Source organism: Hippocampus guttulatus, chromosome 15, assembly GCF_054856545.1.
Source record: "Hippocampus guttulatus isolate MCC_2025c chromosome 15, RoL_Hgut_1.0, whole genome shotgun sequence".
Taxonomy (NCBI): domain Eukaryota; kingdom Metazoa; phylum Chordata; class Actinopteri; order Syngnathiformes; family Syngnathidae; genus Hippocampus; species Hippocampus guttulatus.
Genome location: NC_141275.1, coordinates 4,826,944 through 4,843,435, shown reverse-complemented (window position 1 = coordinate 4,843,435; position 16,492 = coordinate 4,826,944). Strand labels below are relative to the sequence as shown.

The following is a 16,492-nucleotide window of genomic DNA, read 5'->3' as shown; positions in this document are numbered from 1 at the left end:
ATTCAACCAAGCTTTCTTTGTCAACTTAGCTTGACAAGGTCAATCGGTCTCTTGTTGCACCCTTAAGGTTTGCCCGTGGCTAATCTGAGCTGACCCGATATTGATCTACTTGTTTCCCATCGCCCAAGAGCACTCAAATGAGCCTCTTTTTTTGTGTGTGCGCGGCTTATTGAAAGCATAGCAATTTATTTTGAGATTACGAAACAAGGTATGCAAATTGTTTTCTGAGCCAAGTAAAGCTTATTTGTCATTTGTTGAAGTTTGCACTTTTTCGAATGCAATTCAAGTTACAGATGTTTCTGAGCACATTTTATGATTATAATTTTTTTCTAATGTGGTGGAATGGTTCACTTTTATCTGGTCTAGTATTGATCTAATAATCTATGTAAATGCTGCCACTCCACTGACAGCCTTATTTGATGAAATACTCTTTCTAAATATTGCCTCTTCTACATTCAATTTTCTGTCATATTCACTTAGTAATTGTACTCATGCAAACATTTTCCCATCTTAAGCACATATCTGCAAGTAATTGCATGTTCTGCTCAGGCAATGTTTTCAATATTAATGTTGGGGGGGCAAAAATAATGTCCTTCTTGTTTGATGTTATTCACTAGATGGACATTTTAATATTTTTGACTATCGGCTTCAAAAATTTGGATATGGTAAAATACAGACACTTGGGGTCTACATGTTGCTTCATTTAAATTTTAGCTTTGATTCCTTGATACCACTCACCAAAAATATGAATGAATGAATGAATGAATACTTTATTGTCATTGCACACTTGTTACAATTAGATTTAGCAGGGGCCTCCACCCCCAAGTGTATCGTGAAATATACAAATATATAAATACATTGCATATTGAGCACTTTTCAATCATAGCATCTCAGTTTAACGCAGTCTTGGATTATCTATTTTTTTTCCCTCCCCCCCTGCAGCAAAGGATGACGGAAGTGTGGCAGTTGCCCTGGGCTACACGGCACACTTGGTCCTGATGATCTCGTGCTTTCTGCAGATCCCGCTTAGGTATCCAGTCATCCACAAGGGTTCACGCTCCTCCATCAAAGACACCATCACTGATCGACTTACTGAGAAGGAGAGAGAGTAAGTAAACCACAAAGTATACGTTTTCAGTCACAATTTCTTTGACCTCAAATTACAAACACTTAAGATTTTAAACAACCGTATATTTGACCAAAGATGTCAGTCGGAGTCCATGTATATTGGTATCTGGTTTTTGTCAATGCTTGATGGTTTGCAATTTTCAAGTAATTTTCCTAACCACTAATCTATTGTCTGTAAATTCATGTCACTTTGGGTTTGGCAAATATTTTTTGCTCCGTTTTGTTATTGATCACAAAAAAGAAAAAAAATTAGCGTCATATGTGTTTTATCTGTACTGTGCGATAATCTATTATGTATACGCTACACCGATCATAATGAGTGACTCCTCTAGCAATTCCAGACAGATAAACGCTAGACAGAGCAATCAAATCATCCAAGAATTCAGATGAAACATGCAAACTTATTTTTCATTGTTTTTTCAGGCTGTTTATTTTTACACAAAAGAAAAACACCATGCTATTCTCTTCAGTCAGTTTTGTGGTGCCCAGTTTATTATATATCTTATTTTGACCACATGGCTGTCTAGAAAAAAAAAATTAATCTACCAGTCATTCGTTTCATTTCAATCCCTAAACGATGTTGTTTTGCAAGCTTTTCAAACACTTTTCCGAATTCAATTATTATACCAGCCGCCCAAACTATGTATGTACTGTCTTTATAAGATGTACATTTTAAGCACAGACAATTGTCACTTTTTTCCCCAAGTATTCGTGAGAACCCGCCCCCCTCAGATAAACCTGAAACACTTCAGTACTGTGAATTTATTCAAAATCACACGACACAACCTATTCTACAATAAGGGATTGGCTTGTAGATAAACATTGACTCCATCCACATTTGTCATCCATAATAAGACAAACAGTTGGGAGTAAGTGTGTGAGGAAAAAGAAATGAGACATTATCATACCCGGTGATTGAATGACCATCGCGGTGTGTGTGATTAGGTCATGACAACAGCTGGGGAGAATCAGTTGTTTTAAACTCCCATGTGACGGGGGTGGGGGATCGTTTCACTGTATGCATTTCTAGTTCCTCCATGCAGGATATTCACACCAGTATCCAGCATCAAAAATAAACTTCTAGGCTGTGTGCTTGACAGACACAACAATTCTCCAAGTGCCCTTTGGTGTGCAAGAGTCAGGTCATTGCTACAGGAAAGTTCCGCGCCCCTGGTACGCGTTTATGACCCCAGGGGCCCTAGCGGGGCGTCCTCACAATGCAAAATGATGTGTGGGCAGACGGAAAGCACCAAGCTGGCTTTAACAATGTTAAAAAAAAAAAAAGCAGGTGATTAAAGTGTCGGAAAGAGGCAGCCAATTGAGATAAGTGAGGTGGCATGAGATTGGGTTCTCAAAGTGTGGTGGGATTAGCGAGCAGTCAGTCTGTTGCAGTCGACTACTCAATAAGGGCCCGGTTGTTTCATTTTTATTTTAGATTCCTGCCGCAGTGAGGGTTCTTGAATTATTCTTTCTAACCCATTGTGAGAATATTATAGTTTGATACGATTGTAGAAGTGTATACTATACAAAGTACGTTTTTATTGACGTAGCGCATGTCAGAACAGATGCAGCTATAACGAAGCACTTTAGACAACAAGAAAAAAGTGAAAACGTTCAATTAAAAAAATCAATGGATGATCCTAACTCATATACAGTAGATACCGGAAAAAAATGGACCCATGTCAGTCTTTTATTGGGTCAAAAGAATAAGGATATGCCTTCATATGAGTTTTAAAAATAGACAGGGGCCTTGCCTCACATTTAACGGAAGGTCATTCCAGAGGGAAGGACCGTCAACAGGAAAGATTCGATCCCCTCTTAGGCCTCGGCACCTCCAGGAGCTTCTGTTCCGTAGACCGAAGGCACCAGGCAGGTGGAGGAGCTCCGCAAAGTGAAAGTTGAGTGTAGAGCCCTGATTAAAACATGGGCGACTTTTCACCCTTCCAAATGGTTAAATACATTTTTCAGCTGTTGTAAAAGTAAGATATTTTATTTTTTGTTCCTGTATGAGGTGTAAATCAATGCTGGCTTCAAATACATTCGTGACTTATGTTAACTGTGTCAGTCAAGACAAGGCTGGAACCAAATTCTATTGTTCTCCGGTATTTGGGAACAGGCCACTGTTTAAAAGTACTCTTCAGTTGTATGCAAATAGGATGTGAAAATTGGCCGTTTGGCGCTTGGACTGATCGTCTGAAGTTAGTGGCCCCTAACGTCATGTTTTGCCCAGATTTTTCGTTGGAGTGTCGAGCCCAGCTACAGCTTGGGGGTGATCTGGAGAGATGTGATCCAGATGTTCAGTGTTTGATTGAGAACAGTGCCCAGCCATTGAAACAGCAAGCGCAGACAGGGCTTAGATCCCGCCTCGAATAGAAAAGTAATATAATATATATATATATATATATATATATTTAATGTAAAGTATGGATGTACAAATTAATCTTACTTTGGGGTAGGCTAAATCAGGCACATTGTATGAATGAATAATAGGCGTAGGAGGCCAACAAGCAGAACCTGTGAGCTCAATGAAAAGCAGTTATTGTTCCAGGGATTCAACAGTTTCATGTCTCTTAAGAGGCAACATATGCACCGAAGGTGAAGAGGGAGCCACATTCAAACTCCAACATTCGACCTAAAGTTGCTCTCGACAGGGAAAACTGCCAGGCCGCAGGCCAGGTTAAATCTGCAGAATACAAATGGTGTCGAAAGTACAATCGCTTGCGAAAGTATTTGGCCCTCCTTGAACTTTTTGACCTTTTGTCACATTTCAGACAAGGAATATAAAATTTGATTTGTTTTAATTATATATCTATTTTTTGGTGGGACGCAATCACGAATGGGAGCGAAATTGATCCGGTATTTAAAATTGTTGCACCTGCTTGCTCTGTGATGGTCTCACAGGTCCAAGCATACTGGGGGACAAACAGCGTCATGAAGACCAATGAACACACCAGCCAGGTCCAGGATAAAGTTGTGGAGAAATTTAAAGCAGGATATGTATAGGAAAAGATTTCACAAGCTTAAACCTCTGGCAGAGCATTGTTCGATCAATCATATTGAAATGGAGAGAGCTTCAGACCACTACAACGCTACCACGGCTGCCCCTCTAAAATTTCAGCCCAAACAAGTAGAGCACTGATCAGAGATGGAGCCAAGATGCCCATGGTCACGCTGAAGATCCACAGCCACGGTGGGGATTCTGTCCATAGGACAACTATTAGTCGCACACTGCACAAATCTGGACTTTATAGAGGCATGATAAGAAGAAAGCCATTTGCTCAAAGACAGCCATAAAAAGTCGCAACAAACTTGGAAGAAAGTTAGGTTGTCAGATCAGAACAACATTTTGGGCTAAATGCAAAACTTGATGTCTGGCGGGAAAGTAACACTGCTTGAAAACACCATCCCCATTGTCAAACATGGCGATGGAAGCTTCATGGTCTGGGGATGCTTCTCGTCAGCAGGGACAAGGAAGATAGTTGAGTGGAAAACGGATGGAGCCAAATAAGGGGCAACTTGGAAAAGACCTCAGACTGGCCCAGAGGCTTCCTTTCCAACAAGACGATGATCCTCAAAATCTACAATGGAATGGTTCAAAACTAAACATATCCAGATGTTAGAATAGCCAAGTCCAAACCTGAATCCAATTGACAATCTGTGGGAAGATCTGAAAACCGCTGTTCACACTCTATCAAATCTACCCGAGCTGGAGCTGTTTTACAAATGGGCAAAAATTTCGGTCTTGATTTGTGCAAAAATGAGACATACCCCCAAAAGACTTGTAGCCGTAATCGCAGCGAAATGTGATTCTACAAAATATGAACTCAGGGGGGGGATGAAAGCTCATTGGCCCCATACAACAGTGAGTGAAGACAAGCATGTCACGTGGGTGAAATGAACTTTTAATCGAAGAATGCATTAAGACACCTGGAAATTTTGTTTCTTTTGGCGCGTCTCCCTTTTAACTCATTCACTCCCAAAGACATTTTTAAAGGTCTTTTCAGACTTGGTCCAGAATTGGCTGGTACTGAATGAGTTAAGAGTTGTGACAATATTTTGCCACCCCACATGATTTTACATATTTCGGTGTACATAAAATGATTCTGTACTGTGCACAGCGACAACTGTCTGATGAGAGAACTTTGAAGGCCCGACGAGTGGGCTGGACAGCAGAGCTGCACAACAGATCGAAAAAATATCATCATCGCCATCATGGCCCATGCCATAAATTTCATTTGAAAATGTGTGCTATTAGCTTACTAATCAAATGCAAATTCAAATGCGCATCAACATCCAATAGGTGAACAGTATCTACAAGGGGCATTACTATAAAAACGTTTAAAATGTATACATATAAAATGTCATCAGTCTTTTAAAAGGATGCTTGAATGAGAGGTGTGCTGATTATAATGCCCGTCATATTCAGTTTGACGTGCCGAGCTTGTGTTTTTTCTGTGTGTTTTACACTCCATCCTTCGGACCAACATCACAGCCCCCCCCCCCCCCCCCCCCCGCCATGAGTATTCTTCCTGAGCTGTAATTAATTTAACAATGTTTAAGGTAGAGGACAGCCTCACTGTATGCAACTGCCACTGGCTGAGTGATTAAAAGTTTTCCGTTTCCGCTCTGTGCGTTCCCCTTTCATTTCTCCCATGCATGTTCCAACTGTAGTAACAACTCTAAGGCCGCATTCAGTGATTGTAATTGTTATTTCGCTTTGTTTTAATGCTGCTCTGCACTCTAAGTTTTTTGATAGCGTAATAATATCTGTCGGACCTGATCAAATTGTGTTGCCATCCGAGTTGCACACGTCAGCGTTAGTGCTTCCATTCTCACACTTCCTTCCTCACTCCCCACTGCTGTGTAATAATATAGTTGACTTTACTGGATGTCCCCGGGTGGAATTCCTGGTGTTTGGTGAACCAGAGTCTTTCTAGTGTGATTTTTAGACCCAGTGGACAGCAGTCATTAATCACCTGGCTGTGACAGAGCTCTTGCTTTTTGTGGGGTAGCGGTATTAAGAATGCGTGTTGTGTTGTTGGTCACTTTCTGTTCGCTATATCCCTAGTGTTGAGATATGACTTGTGGCATTTTTTTCCTTCTGCACGGGGCCCTAGCTACATGTATGGCTGAGCTAAAACATACTCATCGTTTTACTTCGTAGCCTTCACAGAGTAATTATGTCATTTCGAGGAGACTTTATGATGCATTTTTCATTTTTAACAGTTCCCAAGCGTCGTCACTAAAACTGCTTCTACATTCTTCTCTTTCAGCCAAAATAAAGAAAGGACTAAGAATTGCAGCACAGTGAACATCCATTTCATATCACCCTGGTTCAAATTACATAGTTACTCATAATGGTTATGCCTCATGCAAATGAGGCGTTGCTCACATTCACCTTTTACTCCAGGAAAAATGTTACTCTTGTGTTATCTTGACGCTTGGGCTGAGGGAGTGGTACATGGTAAGCCGTATAAACAAGTGAGCGCCCATTCAAAAGAATATTGGGTTTTAAACTCATGGTGACATCACCATGTCACCAAATCTAGCACTTCTGTTAAACAAATTGAAAATGGTGGATTTTCACACAGCCAAGGTTCCAAGTCATGAGTGGAGACCTGTTGCCACTTGCAGATCTCATCTGTGCATGTGTGACAAAAAAGGGAAATAAAAATAAAAGGATACCAAACAACAAGCGGTTTTATATCATAGTTCATAAATGTATGCTTAACTCTACACCTTAAAGCTCGTAGGCATTACTTAAAAGGTTTAAATCTCAAGTGATAAAATATCTAATCGCTCTAATGAAAGCATTGTATCCCTCCTTTTCATTCTCCACAATTTCCCAACTGAAAAAGATCCAGACGGACAAAAAGGATGGACTAGAATTGTAACACACATTTAATTTGTCAATATCTTGAAACCGATCAGGAAAACCAGGAATAGACAGAGACGAAGTACGTTAAGTAAGCTACCAGACAGTGAAACTGAGTGACAGGACATGCGATCAGCTCAACAGGGAAAAAAAAATTATATATACAGTATATATATATATATATATATATATATATATATATATATATATATATATTAGAGATGTCAAACGATTAAAATATTTAATCTAATTAAAAATGCAACTGTCATAATTAACTCAAATGAACTAAAAAATTAATCGTGATTACTCACGCATTTTTTATCGTTTCTGAATTTCCCTTGATATTTTTTGTCCTATTTTTCCCCATTTTAATGCTCTCATCAACATGGAATCATGAATCAGTTTTCTATGTGCAAAATGCAAATATTTACTGAAATAACAATTTCAATTTTCAATTTTACATGAACATTTTTCACTTGGAGCAGTTATTCACACATAATCTCTCACACAATATTACTGTCCATCAACAACAGTGAAAAAAATATTTTGTCACACAACAGCAGCTTTAACAGCTCTTTTTATGGACTCAAAACAGAGCAATATAACATGATAAAGTGCATATCTAAGGGAAACTAGTACTCCGCCTATAGTGGATTTAAACCATGGTTGCATACTTCGTTTTTCTCATGTTTGCTTTGAACACAGCAGTCAGGCTATGTTGATTCTGTTGGTCCTTCTTGCGCGGAAGTCTCTCTACGGTTTGGTGTAGACATCATTTCGGATGACTACACTTGGTTCGATGGACTTCTGCAGCGCGCTTGTTGTTTTGTTTCTGGTCTATTTATAGAGCAACGTAACATCCGCTTGCGACGTGTGCCGTGTTAATCTCGCGAGAAAAAAATTAATACCGTTAAAATTCATTTAAATGAATGCCAATAAAAAAGCACTAAACTGACAGCTCTAATATATATATATATATATATATATATATATATATACACACACACATAGTCACTTTTTCAATTGAGAAACATTGTTGCCATTAAATATTATCACAGCATGTCACATTAGCAATGATTCGCTGCGCGTTACGCCATCGCAGATCATCTCACTCACGTCATGTGAGCAAAACAACACATTCATTCAGCCTATTTGTGTTTTGCCCGCAGTGTTGAAATTTGTAACGCATTACAAAGCCAGCAACTTAGAAGAAACGTCATGTATCTCAGCAATTAAGTAACTCACCATATCACCAGAAACTATAAACAGTGCGCTATAAAGACATTCCATAACCTGTAAAATGTGAATTGTGATGTCACAAAACGGCTTACTCAGGACCATTTTCGTTTACCAGCAAGTTAAAAAAAAAATGTTTACTTGGTTGTTTAATTTCATAGTTCACGGGCCAGCAGCAGGTACTCCAGACTGAAACGTCATGTATCTCAGCAACCAAGTAACTCACCATATCACCAGAAACTATAAACAGTGCGCTATAAAGACATTCCATAACCTGTAAAATGTGAATTGTGATGTCACAAAACGGCTTACTCAGGACCATTTTCGGTTGCAAGCAAGTAAAAAAAAATGTTTACTTGGTTGTTTAATTTCATAGTTCACGGGCCAGCAGCAGGTACTCCAGACTGCTTTTATACAAGCAATTAATTAACTCCTTCAGTACCAGCCAATTCTGGACCAAGTCTGAAAAGACGTTTATAAACGTCTTTGGGAGTGAATGACTTTTAAAAAGTAAATTTTTCTACAGCATATTCCCTTTTGAATGTGACAAATTTCATGTCAAGAGTTAAGCATCGCACTGCTTTGAAAGTTAAAATACTGAAATATGCTTGTCATCAAAAATATGAGCTCTAAAATGGCGTGGAATAAATCAACCAATTCACGAGCTGCAGGAACATCTGAATTTTTATACCTCTTTATTTAGCGCTTTAGCAGCTGTAACCAAGCGCTTAACAGGACATAAAACATAAAACAACAAAATAACACAACAGAAGATCTTTGCTCGGAATGCAACTTTAAACTGCTATTAGCGTGATCTCCTGACAGACAGAAGAGTCCAGTAAAGTCCCACTTATTTTCTTCCCGACTCTCCTCCTGCCTCAGGCAGCTGTAGGTCATCTCAAAAGGGGAGAAAGCGCCTCCGCTTGCTCTACAGAGTATTAACAAAAGACCTGAACCCCGGGGGGAAGACACAGACACACAGAAAGGAGGCTTACAACAGTGCCCGCTTATATGGAGTCGTAGAGGCACATGTTCACTGTTCGCGAATACATGAACACGTGCGAATGACGCCTTTCAAACACTACACTTTTGTCAAACTGTTGCATCGTGCAAAGCTTCTTTATGATCTTTCACAAAAATGCACCTTTTTGAAAATGGTACGGCACTAATCGCAGGAAGGTGATCTATCGTTAGAACCACATCACCATCACACCGCTCCCTATTACTATGGGACAAAAATTTGTCTGTAGACAAGTCTTCAAAAGCAAACATTCATGTGCATGTGTGAGCTTCTTTCACCGTGTCCCATTATAGCGTACCCCCGCTTAGCGAGATCTGGAGATATATGCACGTAATAACAAAAAAGGATGCCCCTAGCATGAAATTCCCGGTAGCAAAGGCAGTTTTCCAACTATGAATGTCAGCATATTCTTCAGAGGCACCCCTTTGTACAGACTGGCTGAAACATCTGGCTGGCAGCAATTGGATTTTACTACTATATTGATAGGAAAGCTTCTATTTGTTGGAAATGGTCTGAATGATCAGGTTGTTTGGACTCTTCCACCTTCAGTTTGATTTTTCAGTTTAACAGGGTATTGGGGTAGCATTAATGTGGAAGGCTCCTAGTTGCACAGCCAGCTTCTTCAAACATCTGCAAAGATTCTGCATCATAAACGCTGCTGGCTACATGAACTGAAACTTTCAACATGAATTATTTGCAGAATGCACCACCAAAGAGCCACATACTTTTGAATCCTGCAAAGTAAAAATGAGCAATCAATACCAACAAGCAATAATCCTGTAATGGAGAATTAGCCTACATTGTTGAATGTCAAATGCTTATACAATATTCAGTTATAATAAATGTGAAATTGGCAATGCTTGTTTGGCTTGCAAGTATTTGTTTGAAGGTGTGTCAGCTTTTCTTGCATGCTATAAATCAGCTGAAAAGTTGCTGAAGTCTTCAAACGTGTATTTTTCTTTTCTCCTGTCATTCACAGATTCCCTTTGTATCCCCGAGGAGAGCGGTTTCATTTTGAATATGGTGTCTACTTGCTCAACAAGAACATTGCTCAGGTGAAATATCAACACACGTCCAGTGCAGTGAGTGCAAATCACATGAGAAACTTTGAAAACATCGAACATCATGTCGTTTAGAATAAACAAAATCTACATGTACAGCATATGTGATACTTTGATCAATTGACTGACAAAGGTGGGTCTTCACAGTATCTTTCAAAAATATTAGGAGAGATCAATTAGCAAGAACAAAGTAATGTCGTCAAAAGTCATTCATTCATCCATCCATTTTCCACCACTTATCCGGGGTCAGTCGCAGGGGCAGCAGCTTCAGCAGGGAAGCTCAGACTTGCCTCTCCCCAGCCACTTCTTCCAACTCTTCCGGAGGGATCCCAAGTCAATCCCAGGCCAGCTGGGAGGCAAGCTCTCCATGGTGTCCTGTAGGCAGGACATGCCTGAAACACCTCACTATGGGGGCATCTGGGAGGGATCCTAACCGGATGCCCGAGCCGCCTCATCTGGCTCTCCTCAACATGTAGGAGCAGATGTTCAGTTTCTGAGTCCCTCCCAGATGACTGGGATTATTTTACCCTATTTCTACGGCAGAGCCCAGAGACTTTCAGAAGAAAATCATTCTTGGACCAGGGATCTTGTTCTTTGAGTTAAAACACAGAGCCAACACTCTGTGTTCGTTTTCAGTTGACAACTCCGCCTCTCATTTCACCCGAGTGTCCCAAAAAATGCAGCCCCAAATCCGATGACATGGCCACAAAGTCGATCATCGAACTGCGACTTAGGGTGTCCTGTTACCAAGTGCATATATACCCCATTACAGCTACATGTGGACTTGGTACCAGGACACTTGACGCCATTCCAGATATCACTGTCATTGCCCGCATGAGCGCTGAAGTCCCCCCAGCAGAACGAGGGAGTCCCCAGGGGGAGCACTCTCAGCATATTTTAGCTGTCTCGGGTTGTAAATCATCTTAGAAAAATACTCCGAGTTTGTACTTTGTACACAACAATGCATTAACAAAATGTTATTGTTGCTCACACGTAATATCAGGGTAAAGAGTGATCTGCTCCACATGTGGACCCACCTGTGGAACAGATGATGGTCGACATCTGTTTTAGAATGACCCAAGTTTGAATCTGTATTGGTTTTATGGACAGAGGTGAAAATGATCTGCTGAGTCTGTAAGAACAGTCTGTCTGGATCTTACTTTCTACAAGATTCCTTTGAACCTTATTTATTAATGTTGTTGTTTTATCAAATGAAAAAGTTTGACTCATGATATAGCACAACAAATTGTGTTGCTTAGGATTTCATATCAGTGAACAAGTCCTCAAGACTGTCCCATGTACCTTCTATCAGTGGTCAAATAAAACTTTTAGCAAGCGTTTTTACCAAGTTCAAGTCATTTTTCTGTGGCGTGTCAGAGTCTTGATTGTTTGTGGCTCTGGTGGTGTTGGAGCCTTGATGGGAAAATTCCAGCTGGCACGGAACTTTATTTCTTCTCGCTAGAAGTTTTTGCTTAATTGTTCAAGGGCCATAATACTTTTACGGGAGGTTCATTTGACACTTGAAACTTGAAATAAATCATGGAGGAGTGGTACATGACCCAACGGTAAGAAGTGAATGGGTTAGTGTTGGAAGTTGTGGTGTGTGGTTGTTCCTTGTTGAGTTCTTCGCCAAGTAAGTGCCTGAGTTGAACTTTTACATTTGAATGTATCCGAATCTGTAATTTGCCATTTGAGGATGAGAAAACGGCCTTTGTTCATTTTGTTATCTTTTCAACATGCTGTTTTAGTTCAAGAAGTGAGTTTACACTATATGGGCTAGTATCTATTCTGATTGATCTTTTTTTTTTTTAAATTACCGCTCGCAATTTCCCTGCACCGTTCACCATCAATGATCCGTTTCACTTTTGAATCAAGCACTACTTTGCTGTATTTCTCACTCTTTTTGAAATTCAGCAATACTAAAGTATTATTAACATGTCACGTTGGGTTCATTTGTGTATAAAGACGAGAAAAGCTATAAGGATTATTTTGGTTGAAATCTTACCACTTCAACCATATTTTTTAATGTATTTTTTATTTATGTATTTTTTTACAGAGAATGTTATTCCTCTTCACAGTTTCGAGCCTTTAAACCCGCCCCTTCTACTCATACTCTAATTGCCCCACAGGGATAAATAAAGTTTTCTGAATCGGAATACAAATTTGTCAAGTCATCATGGCTTCGGAGGTGAACAGCAACATCGGCCTTCTACTTGGAAGCATATGGTTACTTTCGGTCTTCCTTGTTCCGCTTAATTGTGAACTACATTGTTGTGAAATAGCCATGCGGTGCTGCTTAGGCGATAATGATGAGATACAAAATGTCCTGCTTTTCGGGAGTATGACCTGAGCTCAATCAGTTCTCAGTCACTAAACATGCTAGGTTATATTTTGTGGGCCTAAGGCGCAGGAAACCAAGTACTGGGAACAAAAACAGCAAATCTGTTGCCGGCTAAGCGGGTCAGCTCAGGATTCGTCTTTGTTGCCGTCAACTGAGGAAAGTCTTCCGCGTTCTTTGGGCAATTTTGCACGGTGATATGCAGGCGGAAGGCCGTGTTGGTGGTCTGGTGCCTATGTCAGTGCGCCATCTGCAATTAAGAGTGGCATTTGTGGCTCTATAAAAATGGCGATGACTCATATGGAATACTGGTCAGAGGTTATTCGAATGTGGAAACAAGCTGAAATAGCTTTTATCATGGATTGAAAAGGAAGACCAAATGTTTTTGATGAGATGTTGAACGTTCTTTTGGGGGTTTTTTTCCATTTAAAAGAAATTGTTTTTGTAAGAGGGAACAATAGGTGGATGTGTTAGATTTTTCTGCACCACAGAAATATTGACGTGATCAATAGACTCTGACGGATGAAGTGGTTTTTAGTTATATTCAAACAAGCTATCGGTTATAGCCAATAAATTGGACAGAAACTATAGAAAACAGCTTTGAATTTGTTCCCAGGAACTCGAATAGTGTACGTATGTGGAAAACAACACAACAATGTGCTATTTGATCCCTAAAGCGTTGCTCCTGGAAGAGAGATCTACCTTGGAATGTCTGAAGCATTTATCACCATTTTCACTACTTCTGAGAGGAAACGGTGGGGGCTTGACAGCCTTAGCGGGATTTTTCTGGACAATTGAACTATTCCAGGTTTCCCTCTCGGAGTCTTGTGTTTCATGACTCGCGTACATTCCAAAGAAAGATTGCGTGGAAAAGGAAAGAGGGAAAAACTGTGCACAGTTCTGCCCGCAGTTTCCTTTAATATAATTCCACTTTGTCATAACGCATCCCACGATACACTTTTGTTTTTACCACACACCCCAAACTAAGGCTCCCCAGACACCGTACAGTATATCAGACAAAGTTTGGAGTGAACTAATCTTTGAAGTGTTTATGTGTATGTTTCAGACACGGAAGCAATTTCCAAATTTATTTTTCGAAAAATAAGAGGAAATCTTCCAGTGGAGCTCACATAAAAAAGTAAAAACATTTGACTTAGTTTTACATGCGTGATGCTGTACGGTCTTAAATTACAGCAGTAAATGGATCCTGATTTTTTTGCCTCTTCATACCCCAACCCCACCACCAGGGAAGCGGGATCACAAACGTCGATCCAGGCTATGCAGCTTATGTGTGAAGAGAAACTTAACCAGCTCTTTACTTTTCTACGGGAAAAATTTTCCTTTCATACACAAATCATGAAAACGTACATCCTGAGTTTTCAGACGTATTTTTTTAATTTATTTTTATATAAAGAAAGCAATGTTTGAATAAATGTCCACTGTAGTGACCACTTTCCTGCAATGGGTTAAATCTGACGAATCACAGACTGAATTTGCGCTGGGGAAATCATCTGAAAAGGTGAAAAAAAAGGATTTAGTCATGCAGTGTTTTTTTTTTTTTTAATTCCAGTTAAAACTGTATTTTTACCAAGATGCTTTCTACTCTCTATTGCCATAAATGTTCATGGTTGTTCTTAGCAAGAGTTTTCAACCACTTTTTTTATTTTTTTTTGAACAACAGTTTTTTTTTTTCATTTTGATCTTTCTGTGGCTTATGGACTGCTTAAAAAATGAGTTGCATTGTTTGCTAACTAGCGTGTCTGCAGTAGTTTGGGAAAAATGTCATTTCTTATATTACATATGCAGGACATGCTTTGTAAATGTGGTTCAGCTTTATTATGTGTCTGAATGCTGCTTGCTGGGAAGAAAGAAGAAAATCTCATCTTTGTTTCCAATGCAAACATATTAAGAGGCCTTTAACAAACTGGGGCCGAGGACTTTCTGATCTTGAATCCGCGAGTCTAAATCACAGATTACAGGACCTCTCCTTATCTGACTGCAAGCAAATAACGCAGTTCACATTCCACATGGGAATTTCATTTTTCTGCTTCTCTCCAAAAAGTATTGGAACGCGAAGGCCAATTCATTATTTTTCGCTGCAGACTGACAGTGTTCTAACAGCCTCCAGTTGTTTTTTTTAATTATAGTTTTTATTGATCTTTCAGTGCTGTGCAATTTTTGAACAATCATTCACCATTTAGATTTTTTTGTTTAAAAAAATGTCTTCCATCGAGTAGAAGAGCATCACGCTTTGAAATTAAGATGTGAAAAGATAATTGATGTGAAAAACAATTGTAAATAGCACAGCCACCTTATTTATATCTATATTTATATTGCACTTAATTGAACGGCGTACATTGAAACTGTAACATTTATTTTGTGAATGCAAACACTTTGTTTTTCTTCTTTCTACCCACAATCTTGCTGCTGTAGACTGTAAATTTCCCCAGTGTGGGACAAATAAAGGATATCTTAATCTTAAGACTACAAAGCACGTGTTTAGCATGTTTTCAAAGGTGTGCCTCATTGAGACATTAGGGTTCATAGGGCTGCCATGGAGGATTGATGATAGTGTGGTATGCCAATTTTGCAAACAGAAAGTTGCCCTCAGTGTTGTGACTTCACATGGGCCACGTTGGTTTCGGATTACTTGACTGCAGTAGCCTCAGCGCCGATGTCTCACTTTGGTGAGAGTAATAACCCCGAGGTCACAATAACCTTGAATGATTGTGACTTTTTCAATCGGTTGACTCCGTTGATTTGCTGTGAAAAAAACTATCGCGATATGAACAGAACTCATGAGGACAGCAGCCCTGATTGTCGTAACTAATGTCATCGGTACTCTCTTACTGAATTTCCTATTGATCTCCCGTAATCTTTCCCGAAATTATGTAAATTTGCTGACTGACTTTGACAGCAATAAGATACTTTTTAAAAGTGTAGCAACAAGATATGCAAGCGAACAATCTGGTTTGAATTTGACTCAGACAGGCTCAGTGAATACACCACACCTGTGTTACATTACCACAGGAAGAAAAAAAGGGCAGAACAACGGGTGTTAAAGGACCGAGTGCAATGAAGAAGAGTTTTGAGTAAGGGATATTTAAAAATTGCTTTATTACATGCTTGGTGAAAATGTCAAAAATTTCACGGTGCACACGGACTATTGCATTTCATCTTTTGAGGCGAGGTTTAAAACATAATACGGACGATAAATTCAACAGGTCGCCGTGGTTGGACAAGTTTGAAAGGTTTTGGGAAACATTAATATTTTGTCTATAATTCATTCATTCATTCATTCATCTTCCGAACCGCTTGATCCTCACTAGGGTCGCGGGGGGTGCTGGAGCCTATCCCAGCTGTCTCCGGGCAGTAGGCGGGGGACACCAAATATGATAACTTCATTATTTTTCCTGTCCAATTAGCACCTTTAAAAATGCATTTTGTACTCCGGGGTCAGGTAATAACCAATCGTGGCTCAGCGGGCAAAAATCACATGAGCCGTGATTGGTTGGTACCTGACCCCTGAGCACATGATGTCATTTTCAGTCGACATCAAGTGGCAAAATGTGTTTTTCAAAGTGCTTCACTGGACATGAAAAAGCAAATTAATCAAATCAAATTAATTCTCGACAAAATATGAACTTTTTACTGCTGAAGATAAATTTTTAATTGCATCATTGGGTATGAGTTTTACCGTATATTCATATATGGGGTGCACCCCATTATAGGACACATAGAATAGGCCACTTTAACCCTTTCGTGCACAAATAACGATATCAGGTAACCTGATAAGCTGTCCACTGTAGTGATCGCTGTCCCTGAAAGGGTTC

General features: G+C 39.6%; 1 protein-coding gene across 1 annotated transcript in view; it reads left to right on the top strand.

The window, feature by feature from the left end:
- uvrag (UV radiation resistance associated gene) overlaps nt 1-16,492 on the top strand; it is a 57,236-nt gene that overhangs the window by 29,387 nt on the left and 11,357 nt on the right. The window contains exons 12-13 of the mRNA XM_086130995.1: nt 943-1,108; nt 10,240-10,315. Of these exons, the coding sequence (XP_085987121.1) occupies nt 943-1,108; nt 10,240-10,315 (242 nt within the window). The remainder of the gene's footprint in view (nt 1-942; nt 1,109-10,239; nt 10,316-16,492) is intronic.